This window comes from Neltuma alba, unplaced genomic scaffold, assembly GCF_004799145.2.
Source record: "Neltuma alba isolate B1F8T4 unplaced genomic scaffold, ASM479914v2 tig00004531_pilon, whole genome shotgun sequence".
Classification (NCBI taxonomy): Eukaryota; Viridiplantae; Streptophyta; class Magnoliopsida; order Fabales; family Fabaceae; genus Neltuma; species Neltuma alba.
This window is the reverse complement of record NW_021633750.1, coordinates 1,791-15,724: the sequence shown is the minus strand read 5'-3', so window position 1 is coordinate 15,724 and position 13,934 is coordinate 1,791. Positions and strand designations below refer to the sequence as shown.

At 37.8% G+C, this 13,934-nt stretch overlaps 2 protein-coding genes and 1 pseudogene across 5 annotated transcripts; 1 reads left to right on the top strand and 2 right to left on the bottom strand.

Annotated features, from left to right (window-relative positions):
* Nucleotides 1-359: 359 nt before the first annotated feature.
* LOC114745094 (chaperone protein dnaJ A6, chloroplastic-like) lies at nucleotides 360-6,254 on the top strand. Of its 4 annotated transcripts, none has more exons than XM_028933235.1 (8): nucleotides 360-522; nucleotides 1,687-1,866; nucleotides 2,257-2,398; nucleotides 2,556-2,613; nucleotides 3,309-3,351; nucleotides 4,597-4,645; nucleotides 4,741-4,821; nucleotides 4,902-6,254. In XM_028933235.1, exons 2-8 carry the CDS (start codon nucleotides 1,760-1,762, stop codon nucleotides 5,739-5,741), a joined length of 1,320 nt encoding a protein of 439 aa, XP_028789068.1. In that variant the 5' UTR covers nucleotides 360-522; nucleotides 1,687-1,759; the 3' UTR covers nucleotides 5,742-6,254. The 4 variants fall into 4 exon arrangements, with proteins under 4 accessions (XP_028789068.1, XP_028789069.1, XP_028789071.1 ...); XM_028933236.1 differs by having other exon boundaries at nucleotides 1,679-1,866; XM_028933238.1 differs by lacking the exon at nucleotides 360-522 and adding an exon at nucleotides 536-756.
* Nucleotides 6,255-7,238: 984 nt separating this feature from the next.
* On the bottom strand, nucleotides 7,239-10,212 carry LOC114745092 (haloacid dehalogenase-like hydrolase domain-containing protein At4g39970). The gene is made up of 11 exons (XM_028933228.1): nucleotides 9,774-10,212; nucleotides 9,584-9,677; nucleotides 9,201-9,245; nucleotides 9,052-9,102; nucleotides 8,781-8,855; nucleotides 8,662-8,695; nucleotides 8,261-8,316; nucleotides 8,103-8,162; nucleotides 7,786-7,845; nucleotides 7,648-7,694; nucleotides 7,239-7,562 (listed from the first exon to the last, which is right to left on the bottom strand). The coding sequence occupies exons 1-11, from the start codon at nucleotides 10,151-10,153 to the stop codon at nucleotides 7,514-7,516; spliced, it is 951 nt and encodes a 316-aa protein (XP_028789061.1). The 5' UTR covers nucleotides 10,154-10,212; the 3' UTR covers nucleotides 7,239-7,513.
* Nucleotides 10,213-12,929: 2,717 nt separating this feature from the next.
* LOC114745097 (EPIDERMAL PATTERNING FACTOR-like protein 1) lies at nucleotides 12,930-13,696 on the bottom strand (annotated as a pseudogene).
* Nucleotides 13,697-13,934: the final 238 nt, after the last annotated feature.

The window sequence follows — 13,934 nt, the reverse complement described above, 5'->3', positions numbered from 1 at the left end:
AGAGAATAACTACTCACTTTTGCTCAGCCAGGGGCAAAATTGTCAATTCGCCGTAATTTCACAAATGACAAATTGGGTCAATGACCCATTCTGTCATTTTCGAAATTTAAGGACCCGATCTGGGATTTTGTATATTCCAAGGGCTTTTTCTGGGATTTTCCCTAAAATGTAAGTGGGGCTCATCGCGCAATAAAATTTTCGAGTTATTAGATTGTCAAAGGAGAACCATAAAAAAAATCTAACGGCGGAAAATCAACCAAAGGCAAGCAACCATTTAGGGTTCTAGAAGCAGCGAATAAAAACTCAGTTGAACAAAAACGGCCGGCTTCGGACTTCGGAGAGGAAAACTCGACCGCCAAGTTATATCATCATCCTCGTGCTCCAACACTGTAGCCTCATCCTCGGACATTTCCGGCGCACTCAGTCCCTGAACACTGTCCCTCTCTCTCGCTCTTCACTCCTGTTCGTTTTCTTCCTCTCTCCACTGCCAGAGAGAGCGAAGGGAAAGTCAGGCATCAACAGGTTTGTCTTTCATTTCTCAATACTTTTACGTCCACCAATGCTTCACATCTTTGTACGATAGAGGCTGTGGAATCTTTCATTCTGTCGGCTTCCTAGATTCTAAAACTATTGTCGGTGGTAGCTATGTTCTTGTTTGCGTTAATTCGCGCCAGCAACTGCTTCCTATCCCACGTCTAATGTTAGAAGAAATGGAAGTTACGTTTCAATGCTTGTTCCTCCTATATTTCGCTCAAGGTATAAAATTTGACTAGCTAATTAGTCATCGAAGGTTGAGTTAATAATTTTAGAGTGTCTAGTAGTGTTTGCTTTGGGAGCTTTGCTTGTTCTCACTTCTCTCCCGCCCATCATTTATCTCGAACGCCCCTGTATCTCTACTCGATGTTTTTTCTGACACCCACCCTCTTCCCCGTAGAAGATGTGGGGTTATTTATATGCCCCTACTCAACTCTGTCTTTAGTCTACACAATGCTCTTATTTGTTAAGTGGTCAAGCAGGTTTCTCGATTTTTTTTTTCCAATTTTTTTCCCTCTTTAATTTTGTAGAAACCTCTTAAGCTGTACTGCGTAATATATTTCTTCCCATTATCCACTGTGGCATCTTCTTTTGGTCATTGCGATGTAGTGAGGACGCACGCTTTTGGCTTCCAGGTGGCAACCTCGGAGCTAGAGGAGGCTGTTGTTCCTTCGTTTATATTCCTGGCCAAGTTGTCAGATTCCCACACAATCCCCCCCCCCCAAAAAAAAACCATTTCTTGGTTTAATGCTGAATATAGTTTTAACTTTAACTTGATTATTTTCTTGTGTCTATTGCAATTCGAGAATTCCTAAATCTTTCACTATAAATGCATGAGAAGATTATTTAGGAATAACTTTGTCATTATTCAGTAACAACAAATACAAGGGAAGGATAACTCAATTGGGGTCCAATTCTAATTTTGTACAATATCTGTGTACTCTATTTGAATAATAGATTTTTGATGGCATGTTTCTCAGTTGCATGCAATATCTGTGAAGTATTGTGTTTTAATGTAGAGAGATATTTCATCAATATGGAAAACAAAATCTTTCTTTTCCAGCCTACTGTTTCATTTCCTTCCTAGATGCAAACCACATCAGATTTTTTGGTTTAGATCTGACCCTATGCTGCACATTACAAGTGTTACAGTTGGCATAAGTTCATCATCAATATACATATTGATCACCATATTATCTTGCGGAAGGAAAATTTTACAAATTGAATGGCCATCTCACCTTTTGGAAGCACATCTGTTGCGCAATGGGGAATCCGTCCTCAGTTATTTATGAGATCCTGTATGACAGGTGGGATTACATCATCTGGCTTCAGGTAAGTTGTCTCATGGCTAAACACTTCTCTGAGGAAGTAAAACCACTTATATATGAATTTTCTCTGACTATTACATTTATAAGAGGTATGAGTTACTTAGTTTCTATTCACAATCAAGTTGGACAAAATACTAAGTTACTTTCTACAGGGCCATCTCTATCATATTATCAATAGTGACATCACTAATAGCTGGGTTTATCTTTTATTTTTTTAAATTTACAGAGTTGTTAGCAATAGTTCTTTATTTTTGGGATAAGTACACGGGATCAAGGGACTGTTGTCAATCTTATTTTTCACAAGCTATTGTTTTATAATGCTTTACTTAATTAATATTTTCAGCATAATCCATTGCAATGCAGAGTGTAATTTCTTGGATCATCTTGGTTGCAGTGTTACAAGTAGGGTAAGCTTTATGGCTGCCCCAAGTTCAAGCTTTTTTGGTCGTGATTCCTTGCATGCGCTATATGACCTGGGTTCTTCTCAAAGTTTTTTTCGTCGCAAGGGATCAAGGTTTATAGTTAGAGCAGATGTAGTAAGTATGACTACTCATGTATACAACAATGCGCAATTTAATAGCTTTCCATGTGCTTGTATTGTGTGGAGGCATCTTTCTCATTTCTAATTTGTATATCTCAAGCGTTCTTGCAGGTTAGACCGAATGTTAATAACTATTATGTCTCAATGTGCAGGATTACTATTCTGTCCTTGGGGTGTCAAGAAATGCTAGTAAATCTGAAATTAAGAGTGGTATTTTACTTTGGACTCTTTATTTTTCTGTCTTTATGATCAGATATTCATCATGATCAAATAAGGATATTTGGATGTATTGTGTTTATTTGCTTATAATTGTCAGCTGGAATCATAACGATTTTAGTGCTTTAGTTGTCTCTAAGGCAAGACCAATTTCCAAAGTAGGCTCTTTTGTTGATTAATGGCTGATTGCCCATTTGGTATTACTCTTGCTGCTGCCTGTACCCTTAAGAATTAGAAATATATTGCCTTAAAGGAAGCTTCTAACTTAAGACTGTCAAGGGGCCTATCAAACCCTAAGATATCAATAAAATGGGTGGGGCTTATCCCCAAATTAAATAACCATAAGGGCCTTTTCAATTCAAGGATTAAATTTAAATTGGTGTGATGTTGACATCTTCCCCTGCCTTTTTTGTATTATAGGATGATGCTTGTATATAGAATAAATATGGACTAGAAACGAGATTAAAGTTTCATTTAAACAGTTTGTATTTATTGTAAAGGAGACGAGGAACAGCGACAGTGAATCCAAATCTTCTATAGATGCCTATGATTAAAAAAAAAAAAAAATCACTTGTAATTTTTAGCTTGAGTTTACTCATTGATTGCTTGATTGAGCATATTCTTTACATGGTGGTGCTGTGCCGCCATTTTTCATTGGAATAACACGTCTCTCAACTTTTACATTTCAGCTTATCGGAAGCTTGCCAGGAGTTATCACCCAGATGTGAACAAGTGAGTTATGATTCTTTGTTTTTCATGTCTTTTCGATTCCTCTCCTTTGCCTTGTTCCCCCCAGTAACAGATATCTATATTGATAATTTTAAGTTAAAATATGGGCTGGATTGGATTTGTGATGGAGAAAATTGAACATTAGCAGAATCATAAATAGGATTGTATCTCTGGCCAATCACGATCTCAAAGTTTTTCCTGGTAATTTTATGATGAATTTTTTTAATATTAGGAAAAGTTCTATATGAACGCTGCTGAAGTCTGTATGACCTAAAATCATCATGGTTCTGTAGATTGGTGCTGTTAACCTGTTTATGTAGAGTAAGTATCCACGACAACTTAATAATGTAGGGTATCAATCTCAATCCTTTAGAATTTGTCCTTTATGTTTATTAAGCTGGGCTGTGTTGGATTTGTGATGGAGAAAATTGAACATTAGCATTATCATAAATAGGATTGTATCTCTGGCCAACCACGATCTCAAAGTTTTTCCTGGTAATTTTATGATGAATCTTTTTAATATTAGGACAAGTTCTATATGAACGCTGCTGAAGTCTGTATGACCTAAAATCATCATGGTTCTGTAGATTGGTGCTGTTAACCTGTTTATGTAGTGTAAATATCCACGACAACTTAATAATGTAGGGTATCAATCTCAATCATTTAGGGTTTGTCCTTATGATGAGTAGCTGGGCTGGTGGGGATTAAGTTGTATGAAGTGGTTACTTTTGATCCACTCCCTATCTACAGAATTTTGCACTATCAGGGAACCATATGGTACAGCTTACGTAAGAGACTAAAAAGTTTTTACTGCATGTTCTGTATTGTAATTATTTTAATGATGTAACACATGTTTACGGACTGTCAGTGGATTTGACGTAACTCTTAATGGATAACTTCCTTGGACACTTGACATGAAAACTCTAATTCTTGAGAAGTGGATCAAAGGTAACTACAGCTCTAATAGGTTTTTGGCCTGCAAGTGACCGCATAGCTTCCTTAGTTGTTGGCTTTCTTTGGTTGGATATGACTCTGGCATAATAGCATCCAAGGGAAGGTCATAGCAATAAGCTGGCTAAAATGTCTTGAGGAAGGAGGTTTAAGTCACCGCTACTGCGACTTGAATTGGGCCTGATACGTGTGTCCGTTTTACTAGTTGTATAATATTCTGAGGTCAGACGAACATCTGATGAAGGAAATTTTCTGGCACTTCAACTTTCGTCTGAATTTTTCTCATTGATGCTGCAGAGAACCAGGCGCAGAACAGAAGTTTAAGGAAATTAGCAATGCATATGAGGTAAAAGTTCATTTGTTGATCGAAAGCCCGATTGTCTTTTATGAATTTCTAACTCTAATACTTACAGGTCGTCTGAAATTCAAATTCTTTTGCAGGTTTTATCAGATGATGAGAAACGATCCATATATGACAGATATGGAGAGGCTGGGCTTAAAGGTTCTGGAATAGGCATGGGGGTAAGTTACCTTGTTATAATGAAAAAAAAATGTGTTGACTAATTCTGCTTCTTAACCTTGGATTATGTGTGTTATTACAGGATTTCAGCAATCCTTTTGATCTGTTTGAGACTCTGTTTGAGGGTATGAATCGTGGCATGAACACCAGAGGTTCCTGGAATGGAGCTCTTGATGGTGAAGATGAGTATTATAGTCTTGTCTTGAACTTTAAGGAAGCAGTTTTTGGAGTAGAAAAGGAGATAGAGATCAGCCGGCTAGAGAGCTGTGGAACTTGCAATGGTTCAGGGGCTAAACCGGGAACCAAGCCGACCAGATGTACCACTTGTGGGGGTCAAGGTAGGGTTGTCTCATCAACAAGGACACCATTGGGCATTTTCCAGCAGTCAATGACATGCTCTTCATGCAATGGGACTGGAGAAATTTCAACACCATGCAATACGTGTTCTGGGGATGGTCGAGTGCGGAGGACAAAACGAATAAGTCTGAAAGTCCCAGCTGGTGTAGACTCTGCTAGTCGTTTAAGGGTCCGAAATGAAGGAAATGCTGGAAGGCGAGGTGGTTCTCCTGGTGATCTCTTTGTTGTTATTGAAGTTATGCCAGATCCAGTCCTTAAACGTGATGACACCAACATTTTATACACTTGCAAGGTGTCATACATAGACGCAATCTTGGGAACTACAATCAAGGTTCCTACTGTTGATGGCATGGTGGATTTAAAAATCCCCGCTGGGACCCAACCGAACACCACACTTGTTATGGCTAAAAAAGGTGTTCCCCTGCTGAACAAGAGCAGTATGAGGGGTGATCAGTTCGTTCGGGTGCAAGTTGAAATCCCCAAAAAGCTGAGCAGCGATGAGAGAAAGCTTATTGAAGAACTTGCTGATCTAAGCAAAGGCAAGACTGCGACTAGCAAGAGATAATATTTTATGGGATCCGCTTTTTCCGACGAGTGTACTTCTAACCCAAAAATTTCAATCTCCTGTCATGAATGCATCTTTATTGACCATGTAACTTACTGAGGAGAACTGGGCAGTTCATGATATTTGACCAGTTGGAGAGGTTTGAATATGGTGGTAGTTATAGGTTATTGATTAGCCCTCGGGAACAAAGGTGGGGTTGACGAGCACAAGAGATTAATCGTCCCCTTTGTTTTTTTTGGATATCTTCGGGGTGCAATGTAATCTTATTTACATAAACGTGATGCTTGGGCACAGGAATCATATACATACATTTGTCAAGAAGAAGAAGGGATTATTTTCCCATGACAGCATATGTTGGACGTCCTAACTACTTGTTGGCCAATGTCAGTGCTCTGCTAGTAGGCTGTTCAAAAAATGTAACCCAATGTTAGAATCACAAAGAAACTAAATGATCCCAAATCCCAATGTAAGTGAATGGTTTATAAGTAATTTTTTTACCAGTGATTTAGGAAATACAAGGCAAATGCATGAAAAAAATTGTTTCGATTTATATGAAATGTATTTATAAGTATTTAAATAAGCATATCCAAACTGGTACTATGTATGAAGGTCATGCCTTTTTCCGATAGCTAACTGTGGAAGCATGTCAACCATTTGTGGCATCATCTTAACATAACTAAATGATGTGGATTATGAATTTATGATGACCATTTAAAGCAAGGCTTCACAACAGTGATTATGATGACAATTTTAAATAAACTCATAACAGTGACTATCAACTGGATCAATAAATCAGACTTCCATTGAGAACTTGGTTTGCTTTTGGAGATGGAAAGTTAGGGATGGGTAAGATTCATTCTATACGCGGCTCGAGATGGTACGAGGTAGCTTTTTGGTGGAAATCATGAAAAAAAATCTCCTGAAAACTACTGCTAAAGGTAGAATAGACAATATTCTTTTGGGGCAAAATTACTTTTTATAATTATTCATTGACAAATACGAGTTATTAATCAGGATAATAACTCCTGCGGCATTAATTGATAAATAATTTGGCATTTCCATTGTTGGAAGCTGGATCTTTTTTCTTCTTAATTTTGTTTAACCAATTAGATTATTTGCTTAATTAAATAAATATTATTAAAAATAACAATTTAAAATTTAAAATGCTAAAATTATATAAAACAATTCAAGTCAACCAATATAATTTTTAGGCCAAAAACTTGAGGGAAAATATAATTTACTGTATTATTTTTATTTTAACTATAAACTATACCCGTCTACTGAAATACGAGCAAAAGTTGCCGCAAAAGGTAAATCGCAGTTCACAGACCTCGAGAGACACATACGCCAGTTTCATTGATAAAGAACTACAATCATTCGATTGCTCTTCTAATACCAATTCAATCAGTCCTAAGATCCCTTTATGCCATACCTCTATGCGTGAGGATCGAGAGTTAAAAAGCCACACTCTATCAAGGGAATGGGAACTTTAAGAGCTGGCAGAAAAAAATCATTGTCTAGCTTTCCATTTAATGAAATGAAACGGACAAGAGAAGATCCTGAGAATTTGATACATTAAATTGAATTTTTCTCAGATCATATGTTAAATGATTACATTTACTGTTAACAGACGCATGATTGGGGGAAAAAAAAGAAAAGAAAAACAAATTGTATAGAGACAATAGCTTGAGCTAGTGGTTATCCAATATTCGATTCTACCTTCTGATGGAGACGATTCTGGGGCAGCTTAAACCATACACAAGGCAAATCTCTTATTTGGAAGCAACTAAATTTTGTAGGAGCAGCTCCAAATCAGTCAATCTGCATGATGGAGCACACAAATTATAGTAACAAAATTAAGCGAGAATAATGGGACAATACCCAGGTTGTCAACAATGCACTATACCTTATGTTACTCAAGTCGGGGTAGACTGCTATTGCATCACTAAAATCCTACATTAGATTCAAAAAGACGATGCATCAAAATGTAGCCGTTGGTTGGTATTTTCTAGTTTAATTTTTGAACAGATGGCAAATGCCTCGCCTGGTTAGCTGTTGAAGGCGTGTAGGAAACCACGCATGACATCCCAGCTTTAGTTGCTGCCTGTGGATATTAATTTAGTTGGTGAGAGTTCAAGAAATTTGCTCCCCTTTTAGAAAGATAGAGTTCAAGCATTGTGATTTATACTAGTTAACTTCATTCAATGCACTTAAAGCAAAATAAAAAATAAATTTTAGATCTGTAGTTTGAAGCCATGTTAATATTGTCACATTGAAGAAGCCAAAGGCATTAAGCGCATCTTTTGTTCAAAGTTCAAATTACACACACAACACAACATTGATTATTGTTGAGAACCTAACCTGTAAGCCAATTACACTATCTTCTATCACCAAGCAGTCCTTTTCTGACACACCCAGCTTCTACAAGACACAACATGTGAATCATGCCCCTTATGTCAGCACACGCAATAAGGCTTAGATTTTCATGTATCTAAGTTACAATATATATTAATCTAAACCTTGGAAGCTGTGAGATATATTGATGGATCAGGCTTCTTTGCCTTCACATCATCACCTGAAAATTAAAAATGATTAATAAAAAAAATAGTTGATCTCAAATGCCACAGTTAATTAAAAAACAGCCAAACCAGACAAGCAGAGCAGAATTCATCAAACGCATCATGCCGAAAATATCCTCTGGGAAAGATTGGCAAGAATTGGGTTCGCATAGAAATGGAGAACTAAGCTATCTCAGGAGAGAGTTAACTTTTTTGGCATGTTGAAGAGACGGCAAATTGATTTAAGAGTCTGATGCCTCGGGCATCGTTAGTTAAGCATTGATCCACTACTTTATATATACACAATAAACGCCTCCATGTTATATGAACAATATAAAGGGATATAAAAGTGGGCTTAATACCTGCTAGGAAGCAATCAAGGCTCTCAAACCGCTCCTAAGATACCAAAAATTAAGTAGGTTGAACATATGTTGGAAAGTATATTTTCATTGTGGAGAAGTATACGAGAAAATGGGCTTACAATTCCTATAAGATTCTCAAGACAGAGAACAACTGAACTTTTAGTCGCTGCCGAGCAAACAGCTAGCTTTTTCCCCTACAATAGCAATAGAGGGGAAAAAAAATACTGGCCAATAAGCAGACGTGCTTAACTATAAGAATGATAAGAGGGAATAAAGTGATCAAAAAGATGTCTAAGAGAGAGCAGATTCTGCCAGAAGTTAGAAGCAGATACACGTCAGGCGGGACATCAATAAGAAGAGATCGATACACTGTTTAAAACATGATCTTACAGCATCCTTGACCTCATCCATCAATCTCAGAACTCCAGGTCTGGGTTTTACCTATTCAACAGTAGCTTATTTACAACGTAAACAGCACCTTCTCGCTTGAAGCAGACAGAATATGAGTTAGAATAGGAAAACAAAAGAAGTATACTTACAGCTCCGGACTTGATTATTTCTTTGTACCTCTCAGTTTTCCAATCCTAGACCAAGAAGAAATGGAAGATATAACAACGGCAGATTGTAGGTGAGATGACAACCACTCCAATGGTCATAAATAAAAATTCAGAAGTAATACGTTCTTTCATGGCCTCTCTAAAGTAATATGTTATTCATGCTCTACATGGATACAAAGTACTTCTGGTAAGTTATTATGAGTTACCTTCATCCTAAGTTCCAACTGCTAAACACAGAAAATATATACGGTAATATGTAAGACAACATATACACCGTTTCTCATAGCAGACAAAGCAAGACACGTAGAAGCATTGCAAATCGCCAAAGTAAAAGTAAGCACACATCATCAAGCAGAGAAAAGCACCTGAATAATGTCTATCAGCTTAGCTCGATCGTCATCATTACTCGGAGGGGTCTCAAATATCGTAGAAGAAGGCCACCCATGCTCTTTGAAGTACCTTATAATCCATGAATACCGACGAAACAAAAGAACAGATAAGCAACATCAAACATAGAGACATAAAATATGTATTTGAAGTGAGAGATAAACAAACCATCGCATTTTGGGTTTGCCTCCGCCAATGCGATTCTGGAGCTCATCGTAGAATTCGATGTCCCAATTGAGAGGTTGAGAAGAAGAAGAGGGACAGAGAACATTGAAGTGAGTAAATGCATCGTTGTATGCCTGGCGATGCAAGTGCTCGGACTCAAGGATGACACCATCGCAGTCGAAAATGAGAGCTTGAAGAGAAGATGAGGAAGCTGAAGCAGACACTGTGAGGACACGATGTTTGGAGGAGAATAGCTTAATTCGGGGATTCAGAAACCGATGTTTGGTAATGATGGTGGTGGTGAGGGAGAGAGAGCTAAGGGGACGAAGATAAGAGGACTTGGTTGGGAGACTACGAGGAGGAGAGGTCAGAGTAGACGCCATAAGAGTTGAGAGTTGAGATGATCAAGATTGTTGAAGCTCCTCTATTTCTGTGGCTGTGGCATCCGCTTCAGCCCCTCTAAAAATGTCTTCCAGCCAGTGGATTTCCCAGGGGCTATGAATTTATGATCGTTACTCGTTAGTCGTAGAATCAGTTTTTTAATTAAAAAATTATATCCCTTATTAATGTAAAACTAAAAACTAAGTTTACTAATAGGAGAAAATTAAAAAATTACTTAATTATAATATATGATATATATAATTTTTTAAAATGATTATGTATAATATTATATTATATATTAGTTTATAAGTTAAGCAAATTAGTTTAAAAAATAATAAATACGATATTTTAAAGTAATTTATTTATCTTTATTGATATCTTCAGATTATTCAACCAAACATTATATTTCGTAAAATGGCTAGTATGATAATAATAATGCCAATAGAAGAATATTACTATAATAATTATACTATATTACGATTATAGCTATAGGACATCGTGCATTCGCTGGCCACAAAAAAGGGTATCGTGTCATAATAAAAAATAAAAAAAAAGGGTATCGTGCATTCAACCTGTATGGAGACTGTCATTTAGTAGGCAAAGTCCCCCCCCCTTTTGGTGCATAGTACACAAAGTTCGTGATGTAAATATTTTTACTGACATCAGTGCTTGGTAATTCAATGGATGAATTAATGGGAAGGTCCGAGTTCTATTATAACTTAAAATAATTGAAAGAAGGTGCCAAGGGAAAGAAGAATTATGTATCACCGAAACCAATGGCAGAATAGAAGCAATGGTTGCATATTCAGCTAAACAATTTGAAAAGCCACTGTTGAAAATATGAGGCACACCTTGAATTGGATGAGCCTACCTTCTTCTTCCACAGCTTGGGTGAGTCCGCCTTCATCACTATGTGAAGTAGTGAATCTTTAGGTCCATCTACAGGAACGTGGCTGTATTGTTTTTCAGAAACCACAAGGACAGACGGCGGCAAGTTTGGGTCTGATGATGTAAATCTGTTTGCAACTTTCCTTTTCCCCTCTTCCGTCCTCTCTGCCCCTTTGCTTTTTTTTTTTTTGTTTAAATTTTGTTTTAAAAAAAACTAGGTGGAGCTAAGTTGGAAGAGTGTGTTGCTATATAGGACAGAGTTGTGGAGAGAATGGATCGGAAATTGAAAAGGTAAGGAATTGAGTTATATGCAAGTCAAAAATTCAAAAATTATCATAGTTTAGGGATTGAATTACAAATGAGTTAAAAATTGAAGAATTAAAAGATTAATTTTTTCTTTTTCTCCCCTTTTTTGGTACGTATAACGCAAAGTTCAGGATGTAATACAAAAGCATGTTGTATGATTGGGCTCAACTAGCATAATTCAACTTGCTTTGAAGACTAAATCCTAATCTGTTTCATATAATTACGTTAATTGAGTAAAATCTAAGTTATAATTTTTGTGAGTGTGTGTCAAATTATATGTATAAGAAAATCGATATAAATCAAGATAACTTGCAAATTGTTAAAAAAAATCTCGTAAGCTTTTGGGATTGGCTTTTATTTACTCCGTCAACTAACGTTTGCCTTTCATTGTTACAAACCTTCTGCCTTTGAACGTTAGCTCAGCACCTCATATACCATCTCAGAGCGATTGTGTATCTCAAAAAGTAGTTCTGCCTGTCCACTCAACAAAACAAAAGAGTACTTACAGCTGAAAAATCCAGCACTATTGCTCCGGTGTCGGTAAATCCATTTTGGATTCTCTTTCGCATAATGAGTTCCCGAATAAGCCTCAATTATATTCCGAGATCTTACAATTCACCTTTATTAGCCACGAGTATTATTTGTTTTACGCATCAAGCACAGAGAAAATGTTGATACAAATTCTGGGTGATTTAATCAAGACATCGATATATATTCCGTCGTCTTCATTCTGTTTTACTTACAAAAATCTAATTCCTTTTCCAAACTCGCCATTTATTAGCAACTCCAGGTTCCTTTATTACACACACACTTTCCAGACAGAAGCAGAACGATGCCCATAACGGTACATAACAGAAAAATACTGCTAAAACAATTATCAGTAAAATCTCACTCAATAAATTTTTACTATTGCGGTTTCATATGGTTCAAGACTTCCAAGTCTTTCCGGTCTCTTCCCAACAAAGGAACAGAATGGCCTCTAACTCGGTTTTACGTCACCTCGTTAGATCCCAAGGCAAACTTACAACCGCCGCAAACCAAACATTTCAGAGCAGGAGAGAGAACCAAATTACTCATCCAGGAGGAGCATGTAAGTATGGGATCAGGTCGTGTGGATTCCAAGAAGATAAGCGAACCGCCATCAGATTGAGATTTGACAGCAGATAGCAAAAACAAGAAGAAAATAAATATATAGAGATGCGTCATTTCACTCGAAAAAGTATGGCAATCCACAAGTCACAATCTCTCGAGGATACATAGAGATCGTGAAAAATCCCCTCCTAACCCCTGCCACACAAGAGGGAGGCAAATGCGAAGCTTGCTCGGAATTTAGACGCCACCGTAGAGTCAGAAATCCGAAAAATGCAAGTCTGTAACAAACTCTGTACAGGTGTATCGAACTTCAACGTATACAAATAATTCTGACACCAGATAGTGACGCATATCTGCAAGCCCTAAACCAATCCCATGGATCCTCGAATCAAACGCGAGATTAATAAGCTAACCAGCGAGATTAAATGAACAGAGGCAATTTCCAATTTTCCATGGGACAAATCGAGACGATAATAATAAAAATCTCAATCTGGACAGATGGTTCCTTAGCTACAATTTCTAGGGGTTGAAAAAATGGCCACCACAATGGCATTTCCAACCCAGTGGCTTGTAATTAGAGTACCGGTTACCCGGGTATGATGGACCGGAGAAACTCAGAGGAGTCTTTCGGGTTAGACCCGGCTTGAGCTTCTCGTGGCTGGGCAAGGTTGGAACTTGAACCGCCATGCATGGATGGCACGCGTTGCACTTGTTGTGGCAGCTAGGAGGCATCGAACCTAGCCTGGTTTTCTCCTCAAGAAGAAGATCCTGCACATATCCAATTGAATCCATATCAAACCAGAAGCACAATCATGAAGCGGACAATTATATTGGAGACACAACCCTGGGCTTTAGAAAGCCTACCCGACGAGAAGTCGAAGGCTGAGGCTGATTAAAACAAAAAATTGGAGAACAGGTGATGCAGGACTATAATAAGCAAGGTGGTGATTGTGGTGAAGTGCTGATATAAATTAAGCGAAGCCATGACCATGAGAGCCTATCATGTCACATGGTAGTCATTCATTCCCCATCTAAACCAAAACAAGAGTAACTGGTAAAAAATAAACGCAAGTCAAGTGAGATGCGAATGGCAGTTTTCTGAAACTTCCTCCGCCGCGAGAGAGAGAGAGATCGGGTTCTGGAGAGGTGGAGTTTGTGTGTTAATGGCGTCTGGAGGGAAGATAGGTACATAAATTGTTGGGATGCGGTGGCAGCCTGCAAGTTTAGAGAGAGATAGTGGAGTCTGAGACAGAGAGAGAGAGAGAGAGAGAGAAGAGGGCGCAGACTGCAGCAGAAAAGTGAAAGGAACGATTCAAGAAAGGTAAACAAATAGATAGTATCCCATCAGTATCAAGGACCGCTTGACCAGTATTCTATTAGGAGTTTTGAGGCTGATTATTAGTGGCTAGACGGACAGCGAAAGGATTTGTGCATCTCTCAGAGAGGTAAAAAGCCAAGTCAGGCAGTAGTTAAATTCGGCATTTATTATGCTAGCTA

What these genes read in the sequence shown, in the direction of transcription:
- LOC114745092 (XM_028933228.1), bottom strand. Translation starts at nt 10,153, where the DNA reads ATGGCGTCTACTCTGACCTCTCCTCCTCGTAGTCTCCCAACCAAGTCC. An exon ending in TGGATGAGGTCAAGGATGCT is followed by an intron (nt 8,856 to 9,051) that starts GTAAGATCATGT and finishes TTGCTATTGTAG; the next exon opens with GGGAAAAAGCTAGCTGTTTG. An exon ending in ATAGTGTAATTGGCTTACAG is followed by an intron (nt 7,846 to 8,102) that starts GTTAGGTTCTCA and finishes TAATATCCACAG; the next exon opens with GCAGCAACTAAAGCTGGGAT.
- LOC114745094 (XM_028933235.1), top strand. Translation starts at nt 1,760, where the DNA reads ATGGCCATCTCACCTTTTGGAAGCACATCTGTTGCGCAATGGGGAATC. An exon ending in ATTACATCATCTGGCTTCAG is followed by an intron (nt 1,867 to 2,256) that starts GTAAGTTGTCTC and finishes TCTTGGTTGCAG; the next exon opens with TGTTACAAGTAGGGTAAGCT. An exon ending in TAAATCTGAAATTAAGAGTG is followed by an intron (nt 2,614 to 3,308) that starts GTATTTTACTTT and finishes TTTACATTTCAG; the next exon opens with CTTATCGGAAGCTTGCCAGG.